This window comes from Phoenix dactylifera, chromosome 9 (assembly GCF_051530095.1).
Source record: "Phoenix dactylifera cultivar Ajwa chromosome 9, Ajwa_hap1_PhDact_Kaust_v1.1, whole genome shotgun sequence".
NCBI classification, from domain to species: domain Eukaryota; kingdom Viridiplantae; phylum Streptophyta; class Magnoliopsida; order Arecales; family Arecaceae; genus Phoenix; species Phoenix dactylifera.
This window is the reverse complement of record NC_143198.1, coordinates 3,410,754-3,436,964: the sequence shown is the minus strand read 5'-3', so window position 1 is coordinate 3,436,964 and position 26,211 is coordinate 3,410,754. Positions and strand designations below refer to the sequence as shown.

General features: G+C 39.2%; 3 protein-coding genes and 1 long non-coding RNA gene across 7 annotated transcripts; all 4 read left to right on the top strand.

Annotated features, from left to right (window-relative positions):
- The first annotated feature begins 2,286 nt into the window (after nt 1–2,286).
- Nucleotides 2,287–7,677, top strand: LOC103709208 (uncharacterized). 3 transcript variants are annotated; one of them, XM_088703988.2, is made up of 7 exons: nt 2,297–2,698; nt 2,788–2,917; nt 3,029–3,667; nt 3,787–3,973; nt 6,303–6,413; nt 6,670–6,717; nt 7,487–7,677. In XM_088703988.2, the coding sequence occupies exons 1-5, from the start codon at nt 2,622–2,624 to the stop codon at nt 6,326–6,328; spliced, it is 1,059 nt and encodes a 352-aa protein (XP_088560114.2). In that variant the 5' UTR covers nt 2,297–2,621; the 3' UTR covers nt 6,329–6,413; nt 6,670–6,717; nt 7,487–7,677. The 3 variants fall into 3 exon arrangements, with proteins under 3 accessions (XP_008792658.4, XP_088560114.2, XP_089781351.1); XM_008794436.6 differs by lacking the exon at nt 6,670–6,717 and having other exon boundaries at nt 2,287–2,698; XM_089925225.1 differs by lacking the exon at nt 6,670–6,717 and having other exon boundaries at nt 7,482–7,677.
- Nucleotides 7,678–10,516: 2,839 nt separating this feature from the next.
- Nucleotides 10,517–15,393, top strand: LOC103709207 (putative E3 ubiquitin-protein ligase RHY1A). The gene is made up of 3 exons (XM_008794435.5): nt 10,517–11,077; nt 14,481–14,683; nt 14,807–15,393. The coding sequence occupies exons 1-3, from the start codon at nt 10,880–10,882 to the stop codon at nt 15,222–15,224; spliced, it is 819 nt and encodes a 272-aa protein (XP_008792657.4). The 5' UTR covers nt 10,517–10,879; the 3' UTR covers nt 15,225–15,393.
- Nucleotides 11,113–14,394, top strand: LOC148702396 (uncharacterized). The gene is made up of 2 exons (XR_015968622.2): nt 11,113–12,406; nt 13,303–14,394. It is a non-coding gene; the product is annotated as an uncharacterized LOC148702396 (long non-coding RNA).
- Nucleotides 15,394–21,464: 6,071 nt separating the features above from the next.
- LOC103709206 (putative protein phosphatase 2C 78) lies at nt 21,465–25,652 on the top strand. Of its 2 annotated transcripts, none has more exons than XM_008794434.6 (4): nt 21,465–22,112; nt 22,257–22,624; nt 24,801–25,037; nt 25,157–25,652. In XM_008794434.6, the coding sequence occupies exons 1-4, from the start codon at nt 21,854–21,856 to the stop codon at nt 25,466–25,468; spliced, it is 1,176 nt and encodes a 391-aa protein (XP_008792656.1). In that variant the 5' UTR covers nt 21,465–21,853; the 3' UTR covers nt 25,469–25,652. The 2 variants fall into 2 exon arrangements, with proteins under 2 accessions (XP_008792656.1, XP_088560113.1); XM_088703987.2 differs by having other exon boundaries at nt 21,606–22,112; nt 24,801–25,081.
- Nucleotides 25,653–26,211: the final 559 nt, after the last annotated feature.

The following is a 26,211-nucleotide window of genomic DNA, read 5'->3' as shown; positions in this document are numbered from 1 at the left end:
GCTTGACGGATGCTTCAGGCTAGGGTTATATTGCTCGAAGTAATTCGGTGACGGTCATTAGCTGGATGTTGCAAAACATGGATGGAGTGGACGACTACTACTTGTTGTTTAGGGACATTCATTCTATGATCTGTGGTGGGATGGCCTGCAGGCGAAACATATGTATGAGAGGCCAACAGGGCAGCGGATTAGGTGGCCAATCATTCCGAAGATACGTTTTGGACAAGGAAGAGTGGGTTACCTTGTGCATTTAGAAACTTATTATTTTTTTGACTTTTTTAGCTGGGTCCATATTCATAATGTATGATATATCCGTCTTAGACAAAAAAAAAAAAAAAAAAAAAAAAAACTTTTTACAATGGTCATGCATGGCAATTGGCAAGTGGCAACTCTCCTCACAGCAGGCATGCATATGAAAGGGTTAGGTCGTGATGAAAGATGTCTGTGATTTGGGGTACCAACTGTATTTCTGAGTCAAAACAATGATGCTGACAAGAATATATTGAAGCGCGTAGCATCTGAAGGATCCCATGCTTCTAGAACACATACCTGAATTTACAAATATACCGACGACATTCAAAGCCATAACAAATAACTCCAAATAAAATGAACAATGAGGATCTATTTTTTAAATCTAAAACGAAGTACCTTTTTAATATCAAATGAGGCATATAGCACGACCCATGCGGGCGTATGTTTAGTTCCATATCGGTTATTTGTTGGATAAATTTTGGATACTTATACAGGATTAAGAAACCCAAATAATATCTTCGGCTAGCCAATTTGGACGAGTTCCTATTTATTACAAATATTATTAAAGCAAATCCGACCTATAACTTAGGTGGACTAGGGAACACTGCAGCACAGATCTATTGGGGTTGACCACGGGCCAATCATGGTATTTATGACTAGATTTAAATGGATTTGAACCCTCCTCGTCAGGGCTTGAACGGAAAGAATATGTCATAATTCGTATGGGCGTATGTTTAGTCCTACAGGATTAAGGAAACCGAATAATACTTTTCGGCTAGCAATTTTAGATGAGATTCTAGATTGTTACAGTATAGGTATTGTTCATGATTCTAAGCCTATATTGCCAATGCTAATTAGACTTTTATGTCTTGGAGCTGTATATAAAAGTTAATTCGCAAGAGATGGTATACGAGGAGTTGGGGAAGGGGAGGGGCGAGGAATCACAGAGTTAGGTTGGCGTGGTGATAGTGCAATATGTATTTTGGGGCTTGGTTAGTCATTGGAGAGCAAAGGAGAGAATGAAGGGGGTCGGAACTCGGAAGGGAACAGTAAAAGAACAAAGCAAATGTAATTAACCCAGAATCCATATCATTAGAATTGGTAGCAAAAGATTATGGGTGGAGTAATCTACTCCATTACTTGTAATGTTGGAAGAGAGGTAAAATATACAGAAGTGTGGTGAATTAGATCTGAAGGTGATAATGAGACAGACGTTCTAAAGATTAAACAGGTGCTCTTGGTGGGAGACTGCTGAACAATTACTGAATGGCTAATGGCTAATGGTTCTCCATAGCCAATTACATTGGGCTACTTCAAGTGGGATTTCCAGGCTGCCTCCTATCGAGTCCATTGGGACGTTCCCCACAGCCCATAACTGGAAGATGAATCCTACTACAATGGTGGATTTGTGTGAAAGATACGGCCCCGACTTGGGTTGGGGGGGGTGGGGAGGCATGAAATTATGAAGGTGGATCCTTCTATTATCTATAGAAGATTTTGTTGCCACGACAGGGCTGTATCCTAGTACAAAGTGTGGCCATGTCCTTTTTTTTTCTTAGCCCACCAAAGCAAATATACTAAAATGAGATCAAAAGGATATTATGAGGTAAATAAAACAAACAATCTTGGAAATGAACGTTAATCTCTGTTGGAATTTTTTCTTGCATTTGTAGATGTTTCTCATCAACCTATGAACTTGGAAGAAGCAACCATTTTACCATTACTATTGCAGGGATCGTCAACCTTTAGCCCAAGAAGATGACACTGGCAGAGATATGGACTTGATTTAAGGTCAACGTATGCTCCAATTTTTTTTTTTTTTGGGTAAAAACTTCAACCCAAGTTGCTCAACAACATGAAAATTTAACACGCATTATCTTAATCGTCATATGAAGCATGCAAACAAGTTGATTTCACTACAAGATAACTTATTTGCTTTCAGAAACCACTATTATAAATTTGCAATCTAATGGCTTAACGTGAAGGAGATGCACCTCCTATTTATTTTTATAATAAATCAATCAACTATCTCCCGGTCAGATTCAGGTAAAAATAGCACGGCCATCTACCTTGCGAATGCCGCGAGAAGCCTCACATTTCGGTCGGCCCCTCGTCGGCCTACCAACCCAGCTTTTCGTCACCTCTCTCCTCCTCTTCCTCTCTCTCTCTCTCTCTCTCTCTCTCTCTCTCTCTCAATTGAGACAATGGCCAAACCCGATAACGCCACGGGCAGCTGAAACCGATCGCCTCCTTTCCTCTTCCATCATAAAAGCATAGCAACCAAGCTCCAGGGTGAGGGTCACGGTTGTAAATTTCTTCTGAGATCTAAAGCCAGTGCTCTATTCTTTTGGTTTGGGAGAGATTTCCGGATGGCTACGTGCTTCGATCGGTGGGAGAAGGATCCGTTCTTCGCAGCCGCGGAGGAGGTCCAGGAATCCGCTGACAGGTACCATTTTTTGTGTCATTTTCCACCTTCTGCTACTCTAATCTAGGTGTCGATGGATCTTACCCCCCCTCTCGATTTCCTGCTTCTAGGATGGAATCCGTTTACAGAAGATGGATTTATGAGAGGAAAGCGGCTTCTAGCGGCGCTGGAAATGGCGAAGACGTCTCCGGGGAACTCCTCGGGGAGCTTCACACGGCCCTCGGCACTGCAAAATGGCAGGTGACTTCGAAAGTTGAAATTTTGAAACCAGGATTAGATTTATTCTAGGGGTTTTTTGTAATGGTCATCGATCAAGGAGAGATTTTGATCGTTGTTGGGTACTATTTGCAGCTTGAGGAGTTGGATCGGGCGGTTAGGTCGTGCGATGAGGCTTGCTCGGCCGGGCAGGACGCAAGGACCCGGCACAGCCAATTTGTTGCGGCGATTGGGAATCAGATATTGCTGGTGGAGAATTCTTTGAGGGAATTGACACATGAGGAGGGGAAAGCTATGGCCTGGGTTCAATTGGATGAAGGAGAGCGGGATGAGCTCGCTCTTTTCTTGTCCTGTCCCTTGCCAGAACTAGAGAAATTGGTGACTGTTCCTTCTGTTGGTGAGGTGAAGATAGAGGGCAATCATCTGAAGATGAATGGAGAGGCTGAATGCCCGAAGAATATTTCCCATTCATATGAGTTGGATAGGAGGGAAAGAGAGGAGGAGAATGTGCAACAGCACCGGAGGACAGCAAGTGCTAATGCTGATATTGGGGTATGGAAGATTTCGGTTTCTGACGAAGAAGCTCCGAGGAGATCATTTGACAAGCGGCCCAATTTACCCCCTCCAAAGATACCCAGCTTATCTTGCTTAACAAAGGCTTTAGAATCAACATCTAGGATGAACTTGTCTAAAAATGGCTATAGGAAATGGAAAGGTGGGGCTCAACATCAAGAGGAAGAATTGATCCCATTACGAAACAATCAATTGAGTCGGGTGAGGAGTTTCCCATTAATTATTGTTTCCTCAAAAAATCATTTATTTAAAATTTATAATTGCTTTTGTGATTGTGGCGGCTTTATTCAATGTTGCTGTTTTTCTGGTTCATCATATAGGGAAATGATGCATGCTATGAGAAAAGTAAGAGCTGCCTTACTAGTTATGGTGATGAATCTTATGATAAACAGCTCTATGGGTGGTTTGGAGCTCTTCAAAGACAGTTTCAAAGGTCTCAGTATCAAATCCAGTATGGCCGTCCTATTCAAACTATCCTCTGGGCCACTCTCGTACTTGTATTACTTGGTGAGTTTTCCATTCATTTTCTCCTGTTGCTTCTTTTCAAAGATTGAAGTTCTTTCCTTAAAGGCAACTCTGTTATCATTACTCATTGCTTTGAATGAATGAGTGCGCAACATGGAAATTGGAAGGCTAGTTCTCAGGATTATTGACCTTCATAATTGGAAGTTCCAATAGTCAGTTTTGGATAATAAAGATTTTGGAGAAATGGATTGGGTGGTTGGGAAGTTGTATTATGATTCTAGGTTTCAATTTTGACTTTTGAGTCATTAAAAAGGTTTCTTGGAAGGTGTATTAATGAGATAGAGTCATCGCAGCTTGCTTTTGATCCAGGTTCCTAGGTTGAGGCTCTAATAATCAGACATTCTGCTTACAATCCAAGCTGAGCCTTAAATTAGGGTCAGGATTAAGGTGAGCTCAAACTAAGGTGTGGCAATTTTGGGAAATCTATACTATTAAACACACATGCTTACCTATGGAACTGAATATTTTAGTGGACCCACATCTGTGGCTTTCTATGCAAATTAAAATAAATTGTTTGCCTACTATGAATGTTTTGAAATTTTTAAAGATAGAGACACACAAGCTTTCCAAAAGTGTTGGTTATAAGACCTTATTTGCCAGAATCAGGAGGAGGTGCATGAGCAAGTGCGAGTGTGGGTATGGGGAAGCCAATACTCTTCTAAACACTTTTAGTAGGAAAGCGCTTAGGAAGCAGGCCTGGATTCAAGATTCTGGGAAGATTCCAAAGTGGGTGCATTGCCCTAGGTAGAATGTTCTAGCTATTAGGTATAACACTTCATGTGTCAGCAGGCCCAATGTCACAAGGAACAAGTCAGGTTGCACAAAACTGAAAAAGTTTTGACAAGCTTGAGCTTAGAAAATTTAGAAGAACTGAACTCAAGAAGAGCCCACCTTGTAGTGTCTAGAGCCAGCATAGAGTTGGCTAGTGATTAGTGCATCTTGGCTTATTATCAGTCTTTGTCTATCAGAATGAATCCCATTTATAACTTCCTTTTTGGCAAGGGAAATTTACATAGATCGGTTTTATATGGATATCTAATTGAAATATGAGGCGCCACACATAGAGAGAGAGAGAGAGAGATTATGGTACTGTTGTTCTCATTCAAAGGTGAAGGTTAACATTCAAAAAGTAGTAATCTAATTCCAAAATTGAAATTATGCCATCTGTAAATATATGAAGAGGATCTATTTTTTTCACTGATTTTGAAAATAATCAATGCCTAATATGTATATCTATCGTACATGATGTAAACTATGGAACAATTGTGCCCCATCCCTGAATGATTCTGGATGATGTCTCACAAAGCATCACCCAAGGGCCCAAGGTCCGCCGTACCGGTACCGGTCGGCGTACCGGTACCGGTCGGCGTACCGGTACCGGTCGGCGTACCGGTGGCCGGCCGGACCGGTACGGTACCGGTCCGGTCCGATACGTACCGGCCGGTACCGGTACGGTATGCGGTGGTTTCAAAAACTACAGCGCGCGGCGCTGTGGTTCTAAAAAAAAAAAAAAAATCGTACCGGTGCGAACCGGCCGGTACGGGCTACACCTAATGGTTCGGATAAAAACCGAAAAATACCGGTTTTTTTGCCGTTCCGGTACCGGTCTAGGACCGGACCGGTACGTACCGGCCGGTACGGGCCGGTACGGCATTCCATGCAAGGGCCTGAAGGCTCCTTTGTGGAGCTACACCTAATGGTGTAACATGAGCTGATCGTCATTTTAGCTTTTAGAAATAATTACCTTTTTCTGCAATAATATGTGATCTTTTGTTATATGTATTCTTTTATCTTCGGCTGTCTGCTCCATTTACATTTAGCATATAATGAACTTTGCATTTTGACTGCTTCCATCAAATAAAGAAAGTATTGGCCATTTTCAAATCTTGTTTCCAGTACAATATCTCCCATGACCTTTGCAACTTCCCACTTTTTGTTTGGATAACAAAGTTAGCAAACATGCAACAAATTGCAGTTATTGAACATTAATTATCTACTTGCTGAGCATAATAATTGTACATTTGCATGCTCGGTTACTGATTGGTTTCTTAAATTAAGAAGTTTTTCGTAGTTCTTTTGTAACTTCATTTCTTTGCTTGGATGGGGAGGAAAGTACCTTCATTAAGCTCCCAGAGGGCCCCCTTTTTTTCCTTTCCATTTCAAATTAGGATTGCATAGTTGTCTGTTGGATTATGATTTAATATCTATGGTTAACATGGGTGCAAGCTTGACCCTACTTAATTGCTAGCCCTCTACTTTTAAAGCTTAGTCTTTCTCTTCAAACTATAACCGTCATACTCGTTTTTGGCAGTCTTATTGACGCTGAGTGCAATATAGTGGTGATAGACATATTGACACATCATTTGGCAGTTGGAAAATCCATGGGTGGTAGTTCAAGCTTTGGTACTTTCACAACAGTAAGGTAATTTTTTTCTCTCTTCGAAGTATATCATCATCCACTCATATATAAAAGCATAAACAACCTTGTAAGAACAAATTTGTACTCATGTAATTGGTAGAAAACTACTGATAGGGCTGACAGGAAGTTTGATGAATACATGCTTGATTTTGTAATCCATACTTGATGTCATGTTTTGCTTACTGTGCAAACCACTATGCCATGAGTGGTAGTAAGCCTATGAAACTTCGATTTCTTGAAAATTTACTCATGTGAACAGGCAGTGTGTCATGCGAAATGGAAGTTGAAGTATTTACATGCATCGGAGGTAATTATTTTCATGCTAGAGTTTGCATGAGGGCCCTGTTGCAGCATCTGGGGTTCTGCGTTTGTATCTGTATACATGTTATACTGTGCAGGCCAAATTTCTATATCTGGAGGTTATATATGATTCATTTTCGGTATCGAATTTTATGACCTTTTAATTTTCAATAAGCCGTTACAGATAAGCGTTTTTTCATTTTTTCATTTCCAAAAGCTTTGGCTTCATGAGAAATGATAAACATGTGGAAGGATGGTGAGCGCTTGGATGAAATGCACCTCATTAGTGGTTGTGTATGCAGACTTTGTTTCTAAGAGCAAGTTCATCAAGAGTTTGCATGAGTTCATCTTTTGGAGTGATGCACTTCCATGATCTCTTGGTTCCATTGAAGCATGTTTGTGGTCTTGATATGGAAGGAAAATTTTTCTTCAATAAGAGTTTGCATGATATATTTACTGAGCTGAGGGATGTTTTTCATGCCAAACATAAGCTGTCTGTCTGGGCAAATAGTTGTCCTGCCGCTGTTGATTTCCAGATCTGTAGCAAGTACCTCAGAGGGCAAAAGACTCATGGAGGAACAATCCAATTGGTAGAAATAATGTATCGAACACATGCAACCAAAGAGTAATTTGGAAGTCTTTGGGCTAAAAAGGACATCTTCTAGGATACCCTGTAGCTACCATAGCATGCATTGCATGCAGCATAAAGTTTCTTGATGTTGTTTATGCGATTTCTTTTGGCCTGACTTTTCCTTTCAAATTTTCGTTCAGTGCAGGTTGTCGATAACTTTTAGGGCTTATGCCAAATGCATGCAAGGAAGCCTCGACTCTTTGTACGGTTTCTTATTAGTAAAAGATGTATCTGGAAAGCCTTATCTGGAGAGGCATCGTTTGTATTCTGTTGTGAAAGTTGTATCAATGTGAAATGTTGGTCGTTTGTTTCCATAAGATCATTTTTTGCTTCCAACTTCTGATGCCAAAAGAGAAGTGCCAATAATCTTCTTCTCCCATCAAATGACAGTTTAGAAATGCATCACAGAATATCCCATGCCGACACATGGCAGGGGCGTAGAATGGAATCATCCCAGCTGTTGATGCACTTGATCTTGCGAACCTCAGGTGTTGCATTTCATGCAGGATGGTTCACAGTGCATCGATTGACATTCCGGCACTCGGTCATTCATCCTGTGTTTGTGCTGTATATGTTGTTAGAGGTTGCAGAGTCTGCAGACGCTACAAAATAAACTGCATTTTTTTGTGATTATAGAAAGTTATTCGACCCATATCTATTGCAGGACTTAAGTGTCTTCATTACCGTCCCATGGAATTGGCTTGGCCTTCGCATGCTACTCCTTTGGGTTTTCGCATGCCTGAGATACAGGAAAATGCTCATGATAGAATCCACTAGTGATGGCACAGGTTTATCATGTTAGGTTAAGTGGATTATGTTGTTAAACGTGCCTTGTATTATGAACTCCTGGGCGTTTTTTTTTATAGATAATTTTAATAAATAATAAATTTTAATGATGGTCGAGCAAGATGTTATTAATATTTGTTGTACATTAAACGATAAATTTTAATAATAGCTAAATATATTTTGATATATATATATATATATATATTATATAATAGATAATAAATATATTTAAAGTAATATTTTTGAAGTGGAGGATAGGTTATTATTTTCTAAATTACCTCTAGATTCTAGAAGTAGTGACACCGTAACACATTACCTCGTAGATTAGATTGATTGAGGATACTTTCTCATGTCACATATACCGTTTTTTTGCATGAATATCATCCTAAATATTGAATTTAGCATAAATACCTTTTCAAAAGTGATATTTTTTATACCCTCGTATAATCCTTGTTTGGTTATTTTGTCTTTTTTTTAATCTTTAATTTTGCATATGTATTCACGCCATCTAACGCATTAAAAAATTAACGGTTTCAAATTAAAATGACTAAAATATTTTTAATGGGTAGGTATGCAAAAAGAAATATTTATAAGGCGATCACGATGGGGGACAAAAAAAAGTAATTTCAAAATTTTATTTTATTTTTAATTAAAAAATGGTTTTATGAGGGCACAAAGATAGTGTTTTATGAGGATAAAAAATAAATATAAATTTAATTTTGAGAAGGATATTTATGTAAAAAAAAAACTCTATTTTTTTTATTATGCAAGCTCCTCAAGCTACAGTAATGTACAGGGTGCAACTATGCACTCACATGGCGGCACCTGGCGGTTTCACAGGGCGCATATTTAGTGTACCATGCTATCGTATTCCATGACGTATACGTCCCAACCGTTACATCTCCTACCTTAGCGACGAAGGAATGAAGGATGCTATGAAAACCGAGTGCAGTCCAAATCCACCGCCAACTCTCGACACTTGTATATGCCGATGAAACAAAGAGCGTCAGAGTCCAAAAATGCAAGTCTTCGGACTTTTATGTTCTCGAGAGAGAGATGTTTTTTGACCTAGTGATCTCATTTGTAAACATCAGAGTCATTTGGGAGCTATCTTATTGCCAGTTGATGGAGTAGAAATATGAAAGCTACTTAGTTGAAAAAGAAAAATGATTGCCAACACCCCCTATTTTAACACTAATCTTCTTTTAGTTAGTGCAAGATATTTTATATATATATATATATATATATATATATATATATATATATATATATATATATATATATTATTTTAGATTTTTTTATCCACTTAGAGTCAGTTTGGATATTTTTATAGGATAACCATCCATTTAAACATCATTTTGTATCAATAAAACATCACTCAACCCAAATTTGGTAGGTCTTTTTTCTTCTTGCTGCCCGAAGGTTGAGATTTGCACTCAATTTGGACAAGCCTTTAGAAAATGTAACCTAAATGCACGGACAATCCCGATTCTTGCAAACTTTTTAAGCTAATTCTGTGCAATTATAAAAAACCCTTATTATATAATATAATCTCAAATTTTGTTATTTTTAAATTTATTAAATATTTAACATAAAGGTTAAATAATTTTAGTTTTATTTATATGTATTAAACATATCAATTCTTTTTTTTTTTTGGTTCCCCATCAACCTCGACCCATCTCCCTACATCACCATTTAAGAAGAACATGGGTGAGAAATAAATACTGTTTGGTTGTGGTATGTTATAATAATCTAATGATTTGTGAGAATCATTTATCTAAAAATTTGTTGAGAAAAATAAATTTTATTATACTTGGCTAGTGAAAAAAAAATATTCTGAAAAATGGCATTGAAAAAAATTACTATATTCAATTGAAGGTAATCTTATATAAAAATATTGCCAAATTTTCAAAAACGCTCTTGAATAAACAATTCAAGAAATATTATTTTTTTCTCAGCCCATTTATTAGCCATTTATGGCCTACTTAGATAAACACCATTAGTATTAGCCATTTCAAATATTGAAATATATTTACATGAGTTATACATATAGTTACACGAACATTGTTCAATTTAAATATTTTTAAATTAATTATATACATATAATATAAAATATATTTTATAATATAAATAAATGTTGCTATAAAAATATATATTAATTATCAATAAGTCTTATGTAAAAATTAATATAATATAAGTGAAGGCATTTGTGTTAATTCAGCATAAGAAAATAAATATTATTTCAATGGTAGTATTTATTTTTATTTTTTATAAAATAAATAGATATAGAATCTACTATTTATATTATTACCATTTTATTTAATTTTATATTAAATATGATAATCTATTGTAAGATTTATTTTTGCAAACCGACCATAAGATAAGGTTGACTCCATTGGAAGGGCCTGTCGGGCTGTACGTGTCACGCAGTGGAGTGCCCACCTCCACCTTAGTTCCCGAGCCCAGCCGACGACAGCGCCGCCCAACGCCTCCACCAAGACGGCGCGGCGCCATGGATTTTTTCCCGGGTGACGTATCCCAGACCGCCATGAAACCACTGCTCCCTCTTCCGTGTCGCTCCCTCTCGCCCACCTCCGCTCCCGTTTCCTTTTCCTCCCCTTTTGAGCCGTTATCCCCTTTATTTTTTCCTCATATCCCTTGTTTCTTTCTCTGAGTCCCTTCTCCCTTCACCCTATCCCTCATAGATAGTTTTAGCTGGAGACAAGAGAGAGAGATAGAGGGGTTTGGTTGCATGACGATTGCTACGAAGCTGTTCTACCACTGGAGGTCTCGGACGGGCCGTACCTCGGAGCCGGAGCCAGGGCTGGACGCGACTCTCCGCCTTCCTCGTGGTCGTCGCAGCAACGGCGGCCATCAACCCCGTGAGGATGGTGCGCGGCGTTCCCACCCGGGGACTCACCATGGCAGGCACCAACGCGCCTCCCCGACAGTACTTGTCTTCCTTCTTCCTCTTCTTTTGTGTGTGTTGTTATGTTGCCACTTAATCATCTTTTCTAGCATACGGAGTCGGCTTTGGGATTTACGATCTTCTATATTTCATAATCATAGCAATTAGCATTTAGTACTTGTCATTATAATCGTCTAATTAATTGTTCTTTTAAGGAAAAATCTCACGATTTTGAGGAATATATAGTAATATTGTTCAAAGTTCGATTTTTTTTTTTTTCATTCGAAGAGCTTGAATACAGGTAAATTAGGCGGCTCATGGTATATATTGGTTTTGAGCGTTATAAATTAGTTTTGAATTTTCTTTACCTTTTTTATGTATTTATTGAAGGTTTTGAAAGTGATGTTAACTCCTGTTAGATCTTATTCTTCAGATGCACGCACAGGGTCTTCCTTAGTCCAAACCACCCAAGAATCAATGAGGCAGTTAATTAAGATTTACTGATGATATTTTTCATTCAAACTAGTGTGGCACAGTAAGGTTTCACGGTGATTGAATTAACGTGGCGGTAAGGATAAATTGGGATTCTTTTCTAAATGGTTGTGTGACTGCTTTGTATGCCATGACTTGTAGCCAGTCAAGGATTATCTCTTAAGTTTTATGGCAGCCACGCATCAATTTCTGCAAGTAAGCCATTCTATGAAGCAAGTCCTTTCAAATTGGGAGAGGAACATCATGATAGATATTGAGCAGCAACTTCCTTGGATGCTAAACATCTCTTTTTCATGGTTGATAATGTTTCGCTCTTGTTGGAGTCATGCGATCGTTGTCATATATCATGTTCCTTTGATTCTCTCTTGTAATATGTTGCAAAGAGTTTTGTATGTAAATTAATCATTTTCCTCTGTTTTTATCGGATTTATCATCTTTTTTAGGCACTTCTACTATAAAATAACCTCGTTTTCCCCCCTCTTGTTAATAGTCTCCGTTGCTAAAATACCAATATTGTAAAATATTCTTGTTACCTTCTGCTGTTACCAACTTTTTGTGTAAGTCTTTATACATCTGGCATTTCTTTTCAACTCCATTATTTTACTATTCCAAGACTTTCAAAAATTATTTTGCTGCAAGTAAAGAATTATTTTTATTTATTGTCTCTTAACCTATGTAGGTTTCCATATGCCTTCCTAGCTTGGGCATTGTGGATGGCACGTATAAGTTTAAGGGAGTTGGGAGGACCCTTTTTTGGCCAAATTGGAAGAATTTTAATTATCTCATAAAGGCAAATCAGTCACCTTAGAAGAACTTGTGAGATATGTACTATGAACTTTATCATAGGAGGATCCTGGAAACCGTACTTAACAAGGAAAGGTAAGAAAAATCTTGAGGTAAACAAGGTTGTCCCTTGCTCATTTATGAGACCAAACTGTTCATGTTGATTATAGGATGGTGAAATTCCTAGGTAGAAGGAAGATGTCATTGACATCTAACTTTGTATGGGGATTAGGTGCTATGTTGGATAAGAATTAATATCAGATTTGGAGATACTTGGGGTAAAAGTTGTTTGTTAATAAATTATTTCCACATAATTGACAGTCTTGCAACTAAAAGTTTTTTTGCAATATATTTTGTTACTTGGAAGGGAAATTTTTGTAGTGTTTTTAGCACAGGCTTAATGGGGTAAAAATGAAAAGAGATTTCATGAATGGCTGATTCGTTGGAAACATCGGATGGTCGAGAAGAAAAGCTCAGTCCAAATAAAAGTTAATGAGCATTTATCATATCAAAACCCAGTTAAAAATGTTTCAGGAGCTGCTTCCTGAGCAACTTACAACAAATGGTCCTTGCTTTTGGTTGACTGCTACCATTGCTAGTTTGTCACCTAAACTTTGCAGGAGGATCGGTAAATCTTATGCCTATATCACTTCAAAAAATTCTAGAAATATTGCTTAGAGTCTCGCTTTTTGAGCTCGAAGATGAGAGGAGATGCACTGTTTTTGCAGAATCGCTTAAGGTTTACATTTGTTGCGATGGTTATTTGTTTTCTGTGATACTGTAAATGTATAAATTCTTTGTGTATTAATAAAAGGGCTGGTGTGATGTGAAATTTTTTTTGGACAAGTCACATGACATGGTAAATTGCTTTTATTTGCTTGTTGTCAGGAAGAATTTGTGCTTTATGATAAAGTGTGTTGATTGTTTCACATGTTTGTTTACACCACTTATATTCTATCTTATGTTAATGGTGGACCAAATTATTCCTGTAGAGGTTCTAGGAGGTGGAGACTTGGAGACATTCTATATCTGCTGTTATTTATCTTGGTCACGGAGGGGTACGATAAGCAAGCCTATTCTTATTTTCATGTTGGGTTTGGAATGAAGAATATTCAATTTTGTTTGTTTGTGGATGATATTGTTTTATGTTTTGTCGTAGAACACCACATGCTTGATAAATTTGAATTTTTTCTGGCACTTGTTCCAACTGATAGTATTAATCCTGTTCGCTAATTACTGATCTTTGACAAAAGAGGGGAACACCTTTTGGTTATAATCATTGTTCTGGTTGAATACTTGAGATATCACACCCTGCTCTATTCTAGCTCATCCTTCCACAATCATATGACGCATATCCCTCAACATTTAAAAAACGGTACTCCCTCAATTTCTACATCTGCTACATCTCATGCCTGCATTTTTCTGTTGCCCTTCATTCTACTCTTAGACATGTCATCAGCCTTTGTCATAGTGCTGTAAGAAAGAATGATCTGGAGGGAGGTGATCATGGAAAAACTAGCACTGCAACGATAATGATTAAGAACCTCGGCCTTTAATTAAGATTTGAGGCAATTTTTGCTTAATGTACTCATTACAACACCGTACTTTTCAACTTTTGACCCTGGTTTGAATCTACAATGTGCATTCTCTCTTAATGACTCTTGCAAACTAATGGATGAGAGAGTGCTTAGTGATGTGTTAGGTGGTTACGAGCAATCCTAGCATTTTACATTCTTGGCTTGAGGCTGACCGCTATAACCATGACTTTCAAGCCTTGTCCTGGCTCTCTGTGTTTGGCCTTTGAATCCTCACCCACTGCTAATTCCTAGTAAGTGCAACCTACTTGTGTTACCGGATGGTTTAACCTAGCTCACAACTTCAGTCAAAAATAACTAAGGTGACCTCTTTTCTTTCCTAGCTTTGGGCAAATGGTAGCTGATGATAAATCACTAAATGCTATCTTCGCTCGACATTCTCCTACATAGAATTTCCCATATGCGGAGGGTTTGAATTTTGTAGTTCCACCGGCCGATTTTCCAATTTCTTTCCCTTCTCTCATGGACAGCATACCCCTCCGCATGAACCTGGTTGATTTTCCTTTAAATGCTACATAAGAACTCGATTTGAATCTCTTGCATTATCACTAAGGAATAGTTTCTACTGTGGTCAGTTACATGAACAGATTTGGTCGGACCATAGAGGCACGAGTGAATTTGAGGTAGGTAACCGCAGCAGTGGTGGGATACAGAGTTGCAGAGACAGTGGGCCGAGACGAACCAGAGATGAGTCAGATGATCGACTTCCTGGTGCTGTGGTACAGGCACGGGCAAGGCTTCTTGAAAAACTGCGGAGTGTTGATGTTACAGGAAGCAGGTTGGTCATCAATCTCCATTTATCTTCCTATTAGAGAAAATGCATCTTCAGCTCATGTTTAAATGGGAATATGTAGGCAATGTTCTTGCAATGCCTTGCTGACACTTCTTTGTTTCTACCTAGGCAAAGCACCTCATCTTCAGGCATCTCCCTGAATGAACGTTCATGTAGTGATGACTTGAGCGTCATCGTCTCTGGGGATTGGGCAGCCAAAATTCAAAGGGAATGCTCTGAATCCGGGATACCCCTTGCTGTGCTTACACTTCGAAGAGATCGAGCACCTTCTTTCTGTGATACGAGCAGGAAGCCCCCTGGACTTAGCTGCGACAAACTTGGGCTACAACGAGAAGTTTTCAGATGTGCAGAAGAAGGTGGAGTTGCAAAAGCATCCTTTGAGTGCTGTATATGTCTGGAGAGGTTTCTGGAGGGGGATGAACTGATACGGCTGCAGTGTGGGCATAGATTCCATCCAAGTTGTTTAGAGCCATGGCTGCCGACCCATCATGATTGCCCTTACTGTCGATCAAGCATCACCTCTTGATTATGGAGCAAGAGGGAATGGACCTTCAATGAAATGTTATTTTATATTGGAACATTAGTGTCTTTATAACCATAGATGAGGAGATGCAAATTTGTACTAGGTTTTCCAATACTCGAAATGCTGTGGCATGTGTAATATAGAACTAATGAAAAATTATATGGTTGATGTATAAGGTGTTTGTGTGCCCTGATATGTTACACAGATCCTATAACAGCATCAGAATTGCGTGGTAAGCTGAGAAAGACGTCTGATACAACCTTTGTGTTTATTCTGTAGCTTGTTCTCGGATGATGTTTATGGTATTGGCTCCTATGGTTTATCTACGTATCTGTTCTCCATGTTTCCTCTGATTTCCTTCTATTATTAGTCAAGCAGTAATATTTTTCACAAGGTTTGAAGCGCCGGGCCGAACCATAATGTAGTATTCCCCCTGTACAGAGATTTTATACTGAATTGATGCAAAAGTATACCATGGTATGTACCATTCTGGTTCGTAATAGGTTCAATCCTGTACAGCGGCATTTCTGATCTTGTTTTATAGCCTCCTTCCTCTCCTTCTGGGACTGGCTATTTCAGTGTTTTAAGAGGATGTCTTCTGTTCTGTTCTCTCTCTCTCTCTCTCTCTCTCTCTTTTAATGTGCAAAAAAAAAAAACACTTAAGAAGAAGATCATGTACTATGTTTAACGTCTGGACATCATAATAATAACTGAATAATCTGAAACCGCAACAAATTGCATTTTCTGTGGATTTTTTTGAACACTTTTTGCTCTCCAACTGAAGCATTGCTCTCCAATTGAATGATCATTGTGTCAACCATGGGTGCTTGTGACTGAAAGATTGGACCTATCTGGTCCGCTCCTGGATTGGAGAGGATCCCAGCTTGGGTCTTTTAGCTGCTCAATGTTCAATTTAGTCCAACTTTCACAATTGCCTCTTGAAAGTTTTATTACTTCTGTATTGCATGCATTCAGCATTTCTAAATGAACAAATTTTAATAATAAATCATTAAAACCACAAAGGGGTGGTCGAATCCTGATATGCCTCCTAGTGCCAGGTTGCCACGAGAAATTGACGAGCTAGCTAATCATATTTCTTAGAATTTTAAAGCCAATCCACTAATTCCAAACCTATGTGAAGGAAATGAACCAGAAGAAGGTTGTGAATGGGGATGCAACTCAAACGAATCTGTCAAAAAGTGTCATTACCTAAAGAATGAATCCGGTGTGTTTTCTTCTTACAGCTCAAAAGTTATGTGGCAGCAGCGGCCTTTGTCTTTCAGAGCCCTTAATTATGACAACGTTCAATAAGATTAGACAGACAATTGGAGTTAGTGCATTGTTTAGAGTCGAGAACTGCTATTATGTTGTCTCATTTGAAAACAAATTAAGGGCTGCCACTTGCCCCATTTGAGTGCAATATAGTCAACAAAAAAGTAGGCCTACCCACCTGTCCCATTAAGTTTAAACCTCTCCTAATTGGACACTTGGATGACAAGCGTATCTAAAAGAAGAAATCGACTCAAAAGATTATCTGAAATCTCGCATGTTTGACCGTTGCATTCTCCTGAACATTTATCAGATACCTGAAATCCGTGAACACTTGATCAAGAGCCTTGATGGTTTGCTTTACGCGGCGTCAATACCAAGTAGCTGAAGCAGATATCCATATTAGAGCGGTATGAATCATCCATTTTAGCAAATTAAGTGATGATAATGACAGAATTATGCTTATCTCATTAAAATAAAAATATGATCTCTAAGCTCCACCTTCCATGCTTATCTTTTCTTCTTCTTTTTTTTTTTTTTTATTTACTCATATTCTTCTGATGATGATGACAGAATCATGCTATAAATTGAGTGACATAGGTTTCACAATGCTTCTACCGAACTTTATAAGCGAATAGATAATATCTGCAAAAAAAAAAAAAAAAACTACAGGATAATGGGCACAGCATCTTCTTCTTGCAAAAGGGAAAAGAAGGAATATATGCTTTGTTTCACTTGATTTATGGTTTGTGACCATTGACTTTTGCAGAACTTCATTACATTAGAATTAGTATTCTTTTGAAAAAATAAGTCACCATCTTATCCAATCACTTGGCTAATTAAAATAAAAATGTACTATTGTCCTTCGAAACTTAGGAATCAACAAGTTGGAAGAATTAAGTTCTCTACTAAGTAATAATACATGGCAATTCACTGATTTCAAAAGAATAATGCCCAACATAATTATTACTAAGTAATAATATTTTGTAGTCATGATGACGGTCACAGTAGTGGATTCATTGCGCTCGCAAGAGCTCATGGAGTGCATGAATCTGCTAGCTCTTGAGTTGCTCAGTGAAGATATCATATATATCTTGTGAAGGCCAAGTTGTTGATTACTATCCCACCAGCTTTTTGAAGGAATGCATGTGAAGTCATCCCCATCCTCTGCCCCCCCAACTTGCAAAAGTCAAGGCATCATCCGCTTTCTACGCACCATCAGATTGGACCAGGCATCCATTTGATGTATTATACTGAAATTGTTCAATAAACAAAATAACAAAATCTATTATTAGATTTAACAAAATCTCTCCCTAGATTCTTCAAAACAGAAGCAACGGAAGCATGCTTCAAGAGAAGTCCGTCACCCGGCTTCACAAGACGCCTTTTTTTTTGTTCAAAATAGTATATGCATCTTCTCTTGAAGCATGCTTCCGTTGTTTCTGTTTCGAACAATCTAGGGAGAGATTTAGAAAAGTATATGTGATTTATAAGATTCATCAACTAGATCTGACAACCAAAGATATTTGCACCACAAAGTGCCAGTCCTTTGTATCACGAGGTTCTACATGGTACTAACTTTTAAAACTCTATAGCCAATTCAACATCCCATGCAACGGGATTGAGGTTTTGATTGTTTTGTTGATTGTGTTGAGATCTAGGTGCAATTGGGATAGGAGCAACGGTAGCAATAGCGCTGCCAATTAGCATAGTTGCTACTCTCATGCATAAACAACCTTGTTACCTTGTATTACCCCGATAGCTCCTTGCCGAGGAGGATTGAATAGGTTGAATCATGGAGATTCAAGGGCTTGTCAGATGTAAAAATTTGCAAGAATGCCCTTTGATCACTTCAACTAACTAATAATTTAGCATTCAAAGTTAATTCTTCCAAGGATTTTTTTTAATGTAATTTACCTAAGAATTGAGGTATGGAGATCAATCTCAGGTGAAAGAAATACCAACATGAATAAATAAATAAATTGACAAACATCAGAATCAATCATTTTTTTTAAAATTATATTTAGGAGATTCATATATTTATATATATTGTCTTTCAATCAATTTTTTTTTTGGCTCAAAAGGAAGACAAATAAAACACATAACAAATGTCTGGATGCGCTGCTAATCAAATTTTATTTTCTAAAAAAATTATATTTTATACTTACAGCGGTGTACTCTATGGATTCTTTTCATTTTTTTTGGTACAATGATTGCTCATGCTACTCTGACGTAGGTGTAATCAATAGAAGCAAAAAAAAAAAAAAGGACGATGGCTCAATGCTAGAGGAATGACTTTCTGATCTATCTAGAGGACCTTTCTTAAATGCTGGACAGCATAAATGGTGATCTAGTCGGCGGTCCTGTTTGTCTTCCAGTATATGTGCACAGATCATAAAGTCCTGCAGTCTTCCATCATCCGATGGAGATCGTGGAGCAGGGGATCCTATTAATCGAGCATTTATTTCGATGCATCACTGTAGAGATGCGTGTCAGCGTGCACGCCATATGTTGCCCACAGCGTAGGATATAATTTCCAGTTCGCTGCTGGGTTTCTCTTAGGATTCGTCGGTGACCAAAAGTTTCTACTGATACGACAAACTTTTCCAACTTTCTATCATTGACCAAAATAAACCAAAAATATCTCGGTCTCCGTCACCCGGCGTCACAACACGCGTCTTTTACTTCAATATTTCTCCAAGTCGGACACGAGCCAGTCCAAAAATGTCCAATATATCCCATATCCAACTGAAAATTACAGCCATGCGATCGAGATTAGAGACAGTGAACAAAGTTTGGACGGTTTAAAGGTTCCAAAATTCTCCTGGCTGGCCAGCAACGATCTGAACGCAGACGCGAGAGAGACGACGCCACGGAATGGACGGTCGGCAGCGGCGGGTGCCTCTGGGGTCCATGCTTCCTTCGTTCGAGCCATGAGAGATCCCATAATTTGATGTAACGAAAGGAACCATTCTCGGTATTTGATCGTGATATATCGCATATATGCTTCCATTGTGGGACACGTTTGAATCAAAGAATGTTGACGCCAGCCGTGTACTCCTGTATCATGTGGATAAATTTTGGCCATTAATTTTAAATACCGTTGTGAGGCTCAATAATCCAACATCGAAAAAGACTCATTCCAGAGCCTGGGCATATGAGGTGGGTGTCTCCTAATCCTGCAGACGCATTTTGGGTGGAAAACAAAATCGGGGAGGGATGAAGAACGCTTGCGTGAAGCCCCAGAACCGGACAATATCTGGCAGGGAAGTCCCGTGTTCTCCCCTCATATGGCCCCCACGTGGGCACTAGGTACCTCACGTGCCTCGTAGAGGTGGGGGCGTGACATTTGGTATCAGAGTCGAGGACGACTCTTGTCCGATGGTGGGAAGGGTATGAGGCCCAATAATCCCACATCGGAAAAGACTCGTTCCAGAGCCTGAGCATATGAGGTGGGTGTCTCGTAATCCTGCAGACGCGTTTTGAGTGGAAAACAAAACCAGGAAGGGGCGAAGGACGCTTGCGTGAAGCCCCAGAACCGGACAATATCTGGTAGGGGAGCCCCGTGTTCTCCCCTCATATGGCCCCCATGTGGGCACTAGGTGCCTCACGTACCTCACAGAGGTGGGGGCGTGACAACCGTAGATATATATGGTTATCCAGTGCTTTGTCTCCTATGTTTCATAACATTGGTTCGCCGAAGATGAAATTTTATTATAAATAAGTGTGTGCCGAGGAGGACCGGTGGTTGCCACCATGAGACTTATGTCATTGTGGTGGCCGACAATGCGCCAATGAGGTGCATCATGGAGAAGGCAATGCTGGAGGTGTTCGAAAGGTCAGTAGTGTCTACTTAGCTATCTATCAGCAGCTGCATCAAACTAGTAGTCTACATGCTAGAGAAGCAAGTTGAGTGGGCCAGTTGGTTCGATCTAGATGCTGGATGGTGGGGCCCAACTTGGCTACAGCACTCGGATCTAAGCATGTGCCTCTCAGCCATCGATTTCATTAACCATGACTATTTGGTTCCGGTTAGGGTTTGCGGGTCGGATTTGGACTAGAATTTGAGACCGAAAAGCATAAGGCTCTAGTAGGGTTAAAACCGGATGAGATATAGATCGGATACCGGTATATCTATAATCATATTTATTTTATTTGGAAAATATGGATACAGATACGAATGTTAGTTGGATGCAAAAGTTTATACTCATACTTATTTTAAATATATACAGATATAAATCAAATATTGAAAGTATGAATATAAATATGGATATAAGTAGATAGTTAAATATTATGACTATAGAATCAAAAACATTACCAATTAGTGGAAGGTAAATCAAATAAATACAATATTAATGTGGTCATCTATTTTTTTAAAATTTATAAATGCTATATAAAATTAAATAGTAATACAAATAGAATTGGATATTCAGTTATTAGTTGGATATTCAAAATTTTATTCATATTCAAATAAATTCAAAAATGAAAATAGATTTGAAAAGATATTATCCTATCCACTTTTATGTTTCGGCTTTAGGAAGCGAAAGACGAATTGTTAGAGGCAGGAGAGGAGATAGCATGGATGGGGAAGGAGATGATGGAGGGGCCATGTTTGTAGGGGTTGTGGACGAGTAAATTCATGAGCATGACAAGGTTCTTCCTCATGAAATGGTCCGAAGATGGAGCATAAAACAGCATGGATGAGGATAAGCTCTAGGAAGATTACGGAAATTTTTCAGTTATTTGGTGGAATTGAAAAACTAGAGTGGCTGCTGGATAAAAATCTTAAACAAAATAGCAAAATAATTTATTAAAATTTATTTTTAAAATTATTTATAATTTTTTTAAAAAATAAAATTTTTAATTTTTAATTCATTTCATAGGTACAGAAATTGAGATGGAAAGACCTGAATATGCGTCGTAGATCACACGTCACTTACCATCTAATAGAGTAAAATGATGTGGCACCTCGCTGTGCGAAACAACCTTGTAGCCAGTCGCCGCCCGCGTCGCACAAAGAAAAGAAGATAAGAGGGCTCGTCTACGTCCTTGACGCGTCCCCCACACTCCGCCCGCGTCGCACAAAGAAAGCAAGATAAAAGGCCGGGCTCGTCTACGTCCTTGACGCGTTCTCCACACTAATTTTCCACGCCTTCGCGTATGCACCCCCCTCTCCTCTCCCACTTTCTTCCCTTCCCTGCCCGACCTTTCCCTATCTTCCACTCTCCCACCCATCCCCTCGAAGAAATCAAGGTTGAGGCGAAGGAAGAAGACTCCAAGAACCCGAGTTCCGGCACTTGGCGTGGAGAAGACGAGGAAAGTTTCGGCCTTTGAGATATCGAGATCGTCTGACGGCGGCGGCAATGCTGCGTTCGTGCTTCCGGCCACTGGAACGGTGCTTTGGGAGGCTAGGTGGTGGAGACGAGCTCTTGTGGCACCTGGATCTCAAGCCCCACGCCGCTGGCGACTTCTCCATCGCCGTCGTCCAGGCGAACGACTCCCTCGAGGACCAGGGCCAGGTGTTCACCTCCCCATCGGCCACCTATGTCGGCGTCTACGACGGCCACGGCGGCCCCGAGGCCTCCCGTTTCGTCAACAGCCGCCTCTTCCCTTACCTCCACAGTACCGTCTCCCTCCCTCCTCCTCTCTATCTTATCATCAAAATCCCTTTTTGATGCGTTAATCGACCCTTTCTCTCTCGATTCGATCGTCAAAATCGCTTCTTTATCTGATGTGATCTCGTATGTTGCTTCGAATTGGAAACAGAGTTCGTGACCGAGCAAGGGGGGTTGTCGGTGGACGTGATAAAGAAGGCGTTCGACGCGACGGAGGAGGAGTTCTTGCATCTGGTGAAGCGGTCGTGGCTTTCGCGGCCCCAGATCGCGTCGGTGGGGTCGTGCTGCCTCCTGGGGGCGATCACGGACGACACGCTCTACGTGGCCAACCTGGGGGACTCCCGCGCGGTGCTCGGCTGCCGAAGCACCGACGGGAGGGCCGTGATGGCCGAGCGGCTGTCCACCGATCACAACGTCGCCGTGGAGGAGGTCCGGAAGGAGGTCGCCGCGCTCCACCCGGACGACTCCCACATCGTGGTACATAACCGAGGCGTCTGGCGGATTAAGGGGATCATTCAGGTGAGGAAACCTTAGCCCTCTTCCCCGCCCTTTCTAATCATTTTCTCTTAATTTCTTGAATCGTTTCAATTATTAGGTTTTGTTTTTCCCTGGAGCTTATCAACACAAGCTGTCAAATGAGTGGTAATTAGATTCGTTGACAGCTTCTATTTTTTTTTCCTAGAAAAAAAGGAACAATTTTCAGATTTGCTAAGTTTCAACGTGTGTTTTTTTTTAAAGCGGTTTATATAGGCATTGGTGTGTACAAATGTTCTGTCATGTTAGTGGATTATGAATTAATGCAGACCAGATATTTATCATCTTCTAACGGTTTACTGGATGAATGATTCTGGAATTGGACTATAACATGATTCAAATAATGATTTTGATTAGTTTAGCTGTTTGTTATTATGCATCCCTTGCAGTGCACAGAGTATAAGCAGTTGAAGTTTATCTTTTCTTGCTTCTCTGATTTGTTTCTCATTTCTATTTGCATTGATTTGGTAGGATGTCATGCTGGGATACAGTGAATTATTGAGTCCTAGGTTTTCCATTTCCATGTTTGATGGCTTTTCGGCCTCTGCAGAGCATGAATTTGACTCTCTCCATCATGAAATTATTCTGGAGGTGCTTTTAATTTCAGTGTGTAGGCAACTTCTTTCATCTTTGTGTTTCTTAACCTGCATGCCAGTTGACAATTAGGAAGGGTGAATTAATGAATGTGGATAGTTGAAGTTATTTAAGAATTCTTCACCATTATGTTTCCTAGCCCTGTTAGTGTTTCATATAATTTCTCTAGTCAGCATTTAGTTCGGTTGGTAGAATTCTGCCATGAAACTAGCTGAGCATCAGTTTTCCTTTGCTTAGATCATGTTATGTAATTATTAGATTTGGTCAAATAGACTGGGGTCTCGAACCATGTGATTCACCTTTTTATCGATCCTGTAGAAGCATACACTTTCTCGTCCAACGAACGGCCAAATATAAGATGGATACTCGAAGCAGATCAAGCTTTATGTTTGGATACTTGTGGATTGCATAATTGCAAATAGATCTGAGATGATCGAATAACATAGCTTTTCCTGTAACTCTTCAAATAATCCTTTTCCCCCTCTTTGGTTCTTGTAACCTTGTCCTCCTTTCTGAGATCCAATATCTATTTTCACCACTCAAGACCGTCTATTGTTTTGAAATATCATCTACTGCAATCAATGCATGTTATTTATTTGCTGCTTAGCTTCTATTGCAGTGATAACTTTTGAAGTGTCTAATGATGACAAAAGGACAATCTTCTCAAACAGTGTCTATTATTTGTTAAATCTGTGTGCTTTTTGTCAAGATGCTCTGGTTTGGGTCATTATATAAAGCAATGTACCTTTTCTAGGACAAAATTCCTGTTCCTTTACAAATTTTATTTTCTGTACTTGGATGCATCTACAGTGTTCTTTGTAATCATCACTCAGAATGGAGGTTCTCTTTTTTAAAAGCAATGGTGGTATGAATAACTTACTTCGAAGATTATATTCTTCATAAAGTGAAAAGGTCGAACAAGTTGAGGCATAGCATATTTTATGGTGGTATGTATCTTAAGCTGATTATTGCAACAGACTCCAGTGTATGAACATCCAAACTTTGACATGGATATCCTTTGGTGCCATGGATAAGAGAATGACTTATTTGTTGGATCCTATGGACATTATTCTTTCAACTTCAAGCTTCCACTTTGTTATCTGCATCTTCATGCAACACCATCATTGCATAGGCAAATATATTTACGTGCCTTGGGTTGTTATTTATAACCCACTATATAGTTGTGAGCTTTTTCCACTTAGAAAAAAATGTTAATAGAGATTTTGAATTCAATTGCATTCATTTTGTAAACAAACTTTATGTTATTCACTCTTTCTAATTTATGGGCTTCATTGGTGGGTGGGGGTGAGATTGTTTTCAGTGGTAACACCATGTAAGACTCTGATACCTCAAAGTGGAAGATGATTTTATTGATCTTTTAACTGGTACTGTTGGCATTCTCTGTTTTGCATGCATAGTTGCAAAGTTGTTTTGGTTTGAGAATATGCCCCTATGTGCATGTGCATTTGTGTAGACTTTTGGTCCTAAATAAAATAAACTTGGCATCCAGATGACAGGTTTACCATCAAATTTATTTGTCACTCACCCTGCTATTTGCCCTGGTCAGGTATCAAGGTCTATTGGAGACGTCTACCTGAAGAAGCCTGCGTTCGCTTGCGACCCAGTGTTTCAGCAGTCTGTTTTTCCTGTTCCATTGAAGCGACCGGTTATCACCGCAGAGCCGTCGATCCAGACTCATAAGCTTAAACCAAATGACTTGTTTTTGATATTTGCATCGGACGGGCTCTGGGAGCAATTAAGCGATGAAGCTGCAGTTGAGATAGTCTTCAAGAGCCCAAGAGCAGTAAGCTCTCCTGTCTTCCTTTTCTTTATGATGACATGTTTCAGGTACCAGTTTTTCATGTTTAAACATTCCTTCTCACAGCAGTCTAAACGTTCCACATAATGCTGAAATTTCTGCAGGGAATAGCAAAGAGGTTAGTGAGAGCTGCCCTCAATGAGGCTGCGAGAAAAAGGGAAATGAGTTATGAGGATATAAAACGGATAGAGAAGGGAGTAAGGCGCCATTTTCATGATGACATCACTGTTATAGTGATCTATCTTGATCAGCATCGGCAAGGAGGTCAATATAGGTTTAATAGGAGCACTTACAACTGCACTAGTGCACCTATTGATGTATACTCTCTAAACTCGGATGAATCAGAAGACCCTCTTCGGCCTGTTCGTTCGGAGTTTGATGTACATGATTCATACATACATAGGTACATGAAATGAGTTGTTGCACCATGGCACTTGGCCTTATATCTGACACTGCCAAAAGTGGTGAACAGAAGAGTTTTGAATAAGAATATGGGAATTGGTGTACATAATGAAATTGAGTTTGTTGACATGGTCCAGTTTCTTGGTGCTTGTAACATTTTTATTTATTTGTCGCAATCAAATTTCTGTTAAAGTTGTACAGATGGTTTATACTTGCTTGTTGGAAGTTGGTAGTTGTCATCATCTGGCATCGAGCCCTTACTGTGACTTTTGATGCAGTTCAATGGAGGCTGAACCAAACCAGTATCTACTATTTCTTTTGTTGTTAGCCATAGTTTTCACCATCTGTGAGTTATTGCCTCTGCAGGTGGTTCCTTACCTCAGATGCTCTTGTTGGCCATTGTTGCCATGAATTAAAATTCTGGCTGGTTACCGTAACATAATGATCAGAGATGGAGACAAGATTTTCAACTAGGGGGGCATTGTAGTACCTTGATCAATAGTTATTGAGCTAATTACAAGTTTTCTTGTATAATATATAAAGATACAGATTTTAAAGGAGGTGATACATGATTAAATGAGCACATCTGGTAAATTTAGCTTTGTTTTAACCTTTAAGTCAGATTGATCGAAAAATTTTAATCACAGATACTTTATACTAATTACGAAGTTTTTTTATTGAAAAAAAAATGATCCTGACATTTTCAAAAACAAGATTATTTATCAAGGACATAATGTATTAGAAGGATTCTTAAGCT

Coding starts and splice junctions, on each gene's coding strand:
- LOC103709208 (XM_008794436.6), top strand. CDS start 2,622: ATGGCTACGTGCTTCGATCGGTGGGAGAAGGATCCGTTCTTCGCAGCC. Junction 2,699..2,787: donor GTCCAGGAATCCGCTGACAG/GTACCATTTTTT, acceptor TCCTGCTTCTAG/GATGGAATCCGTTTACAGAA. Junction 3,668..3,786: donor GAAACAATCAATTGAGTCGG/GTGAGGAGTTTC, acceptor TTCATCATATAG/GGAAATGATGCATGCTATGA.
- LOC103709207 (XM_008794435.5), top strand. CDS start 10,880: ATGACGATTGCTACGAAGCTGTTCTACCACTGGAGGTCTCGGACGGGC. Junction 11,078..14,480: donor ACCAACGCGCCTCCCCGACA/GTACTTGTCTTC, acceptor TACTGTGGTCAG/TTACATGAACAGATTTGGTC. Junction 14,684..14,806: donor GTTGATGTTACAGGAAGCAG/GTTGGTCATCAA, acceptor GTTTCTACCTAG/GCAAAGCACCTCATCTTCAG.
- LOC103709206 (XM_008794434.6), top strand. CDS start 21,854: ATGCTGCGTTCGTGCTTCCGGCCACTGGAACGGTGCTTTGGGAGGCTA. Junction 22,113..22,256: donor CCTCTTCCCTTACCTCCACA/GTACCGTCTCCC, acceptor AATTGGAAACAG/AGTTCGTGACCGAGCAAGGG. Junction 25,038..25,156: donor TCTTCAAGAGCCCAAGAGCA/GTAAGCTCTCCT, acceptor AAATTTCTGCAG/GGAATAGCAAAGAGGTTAGT.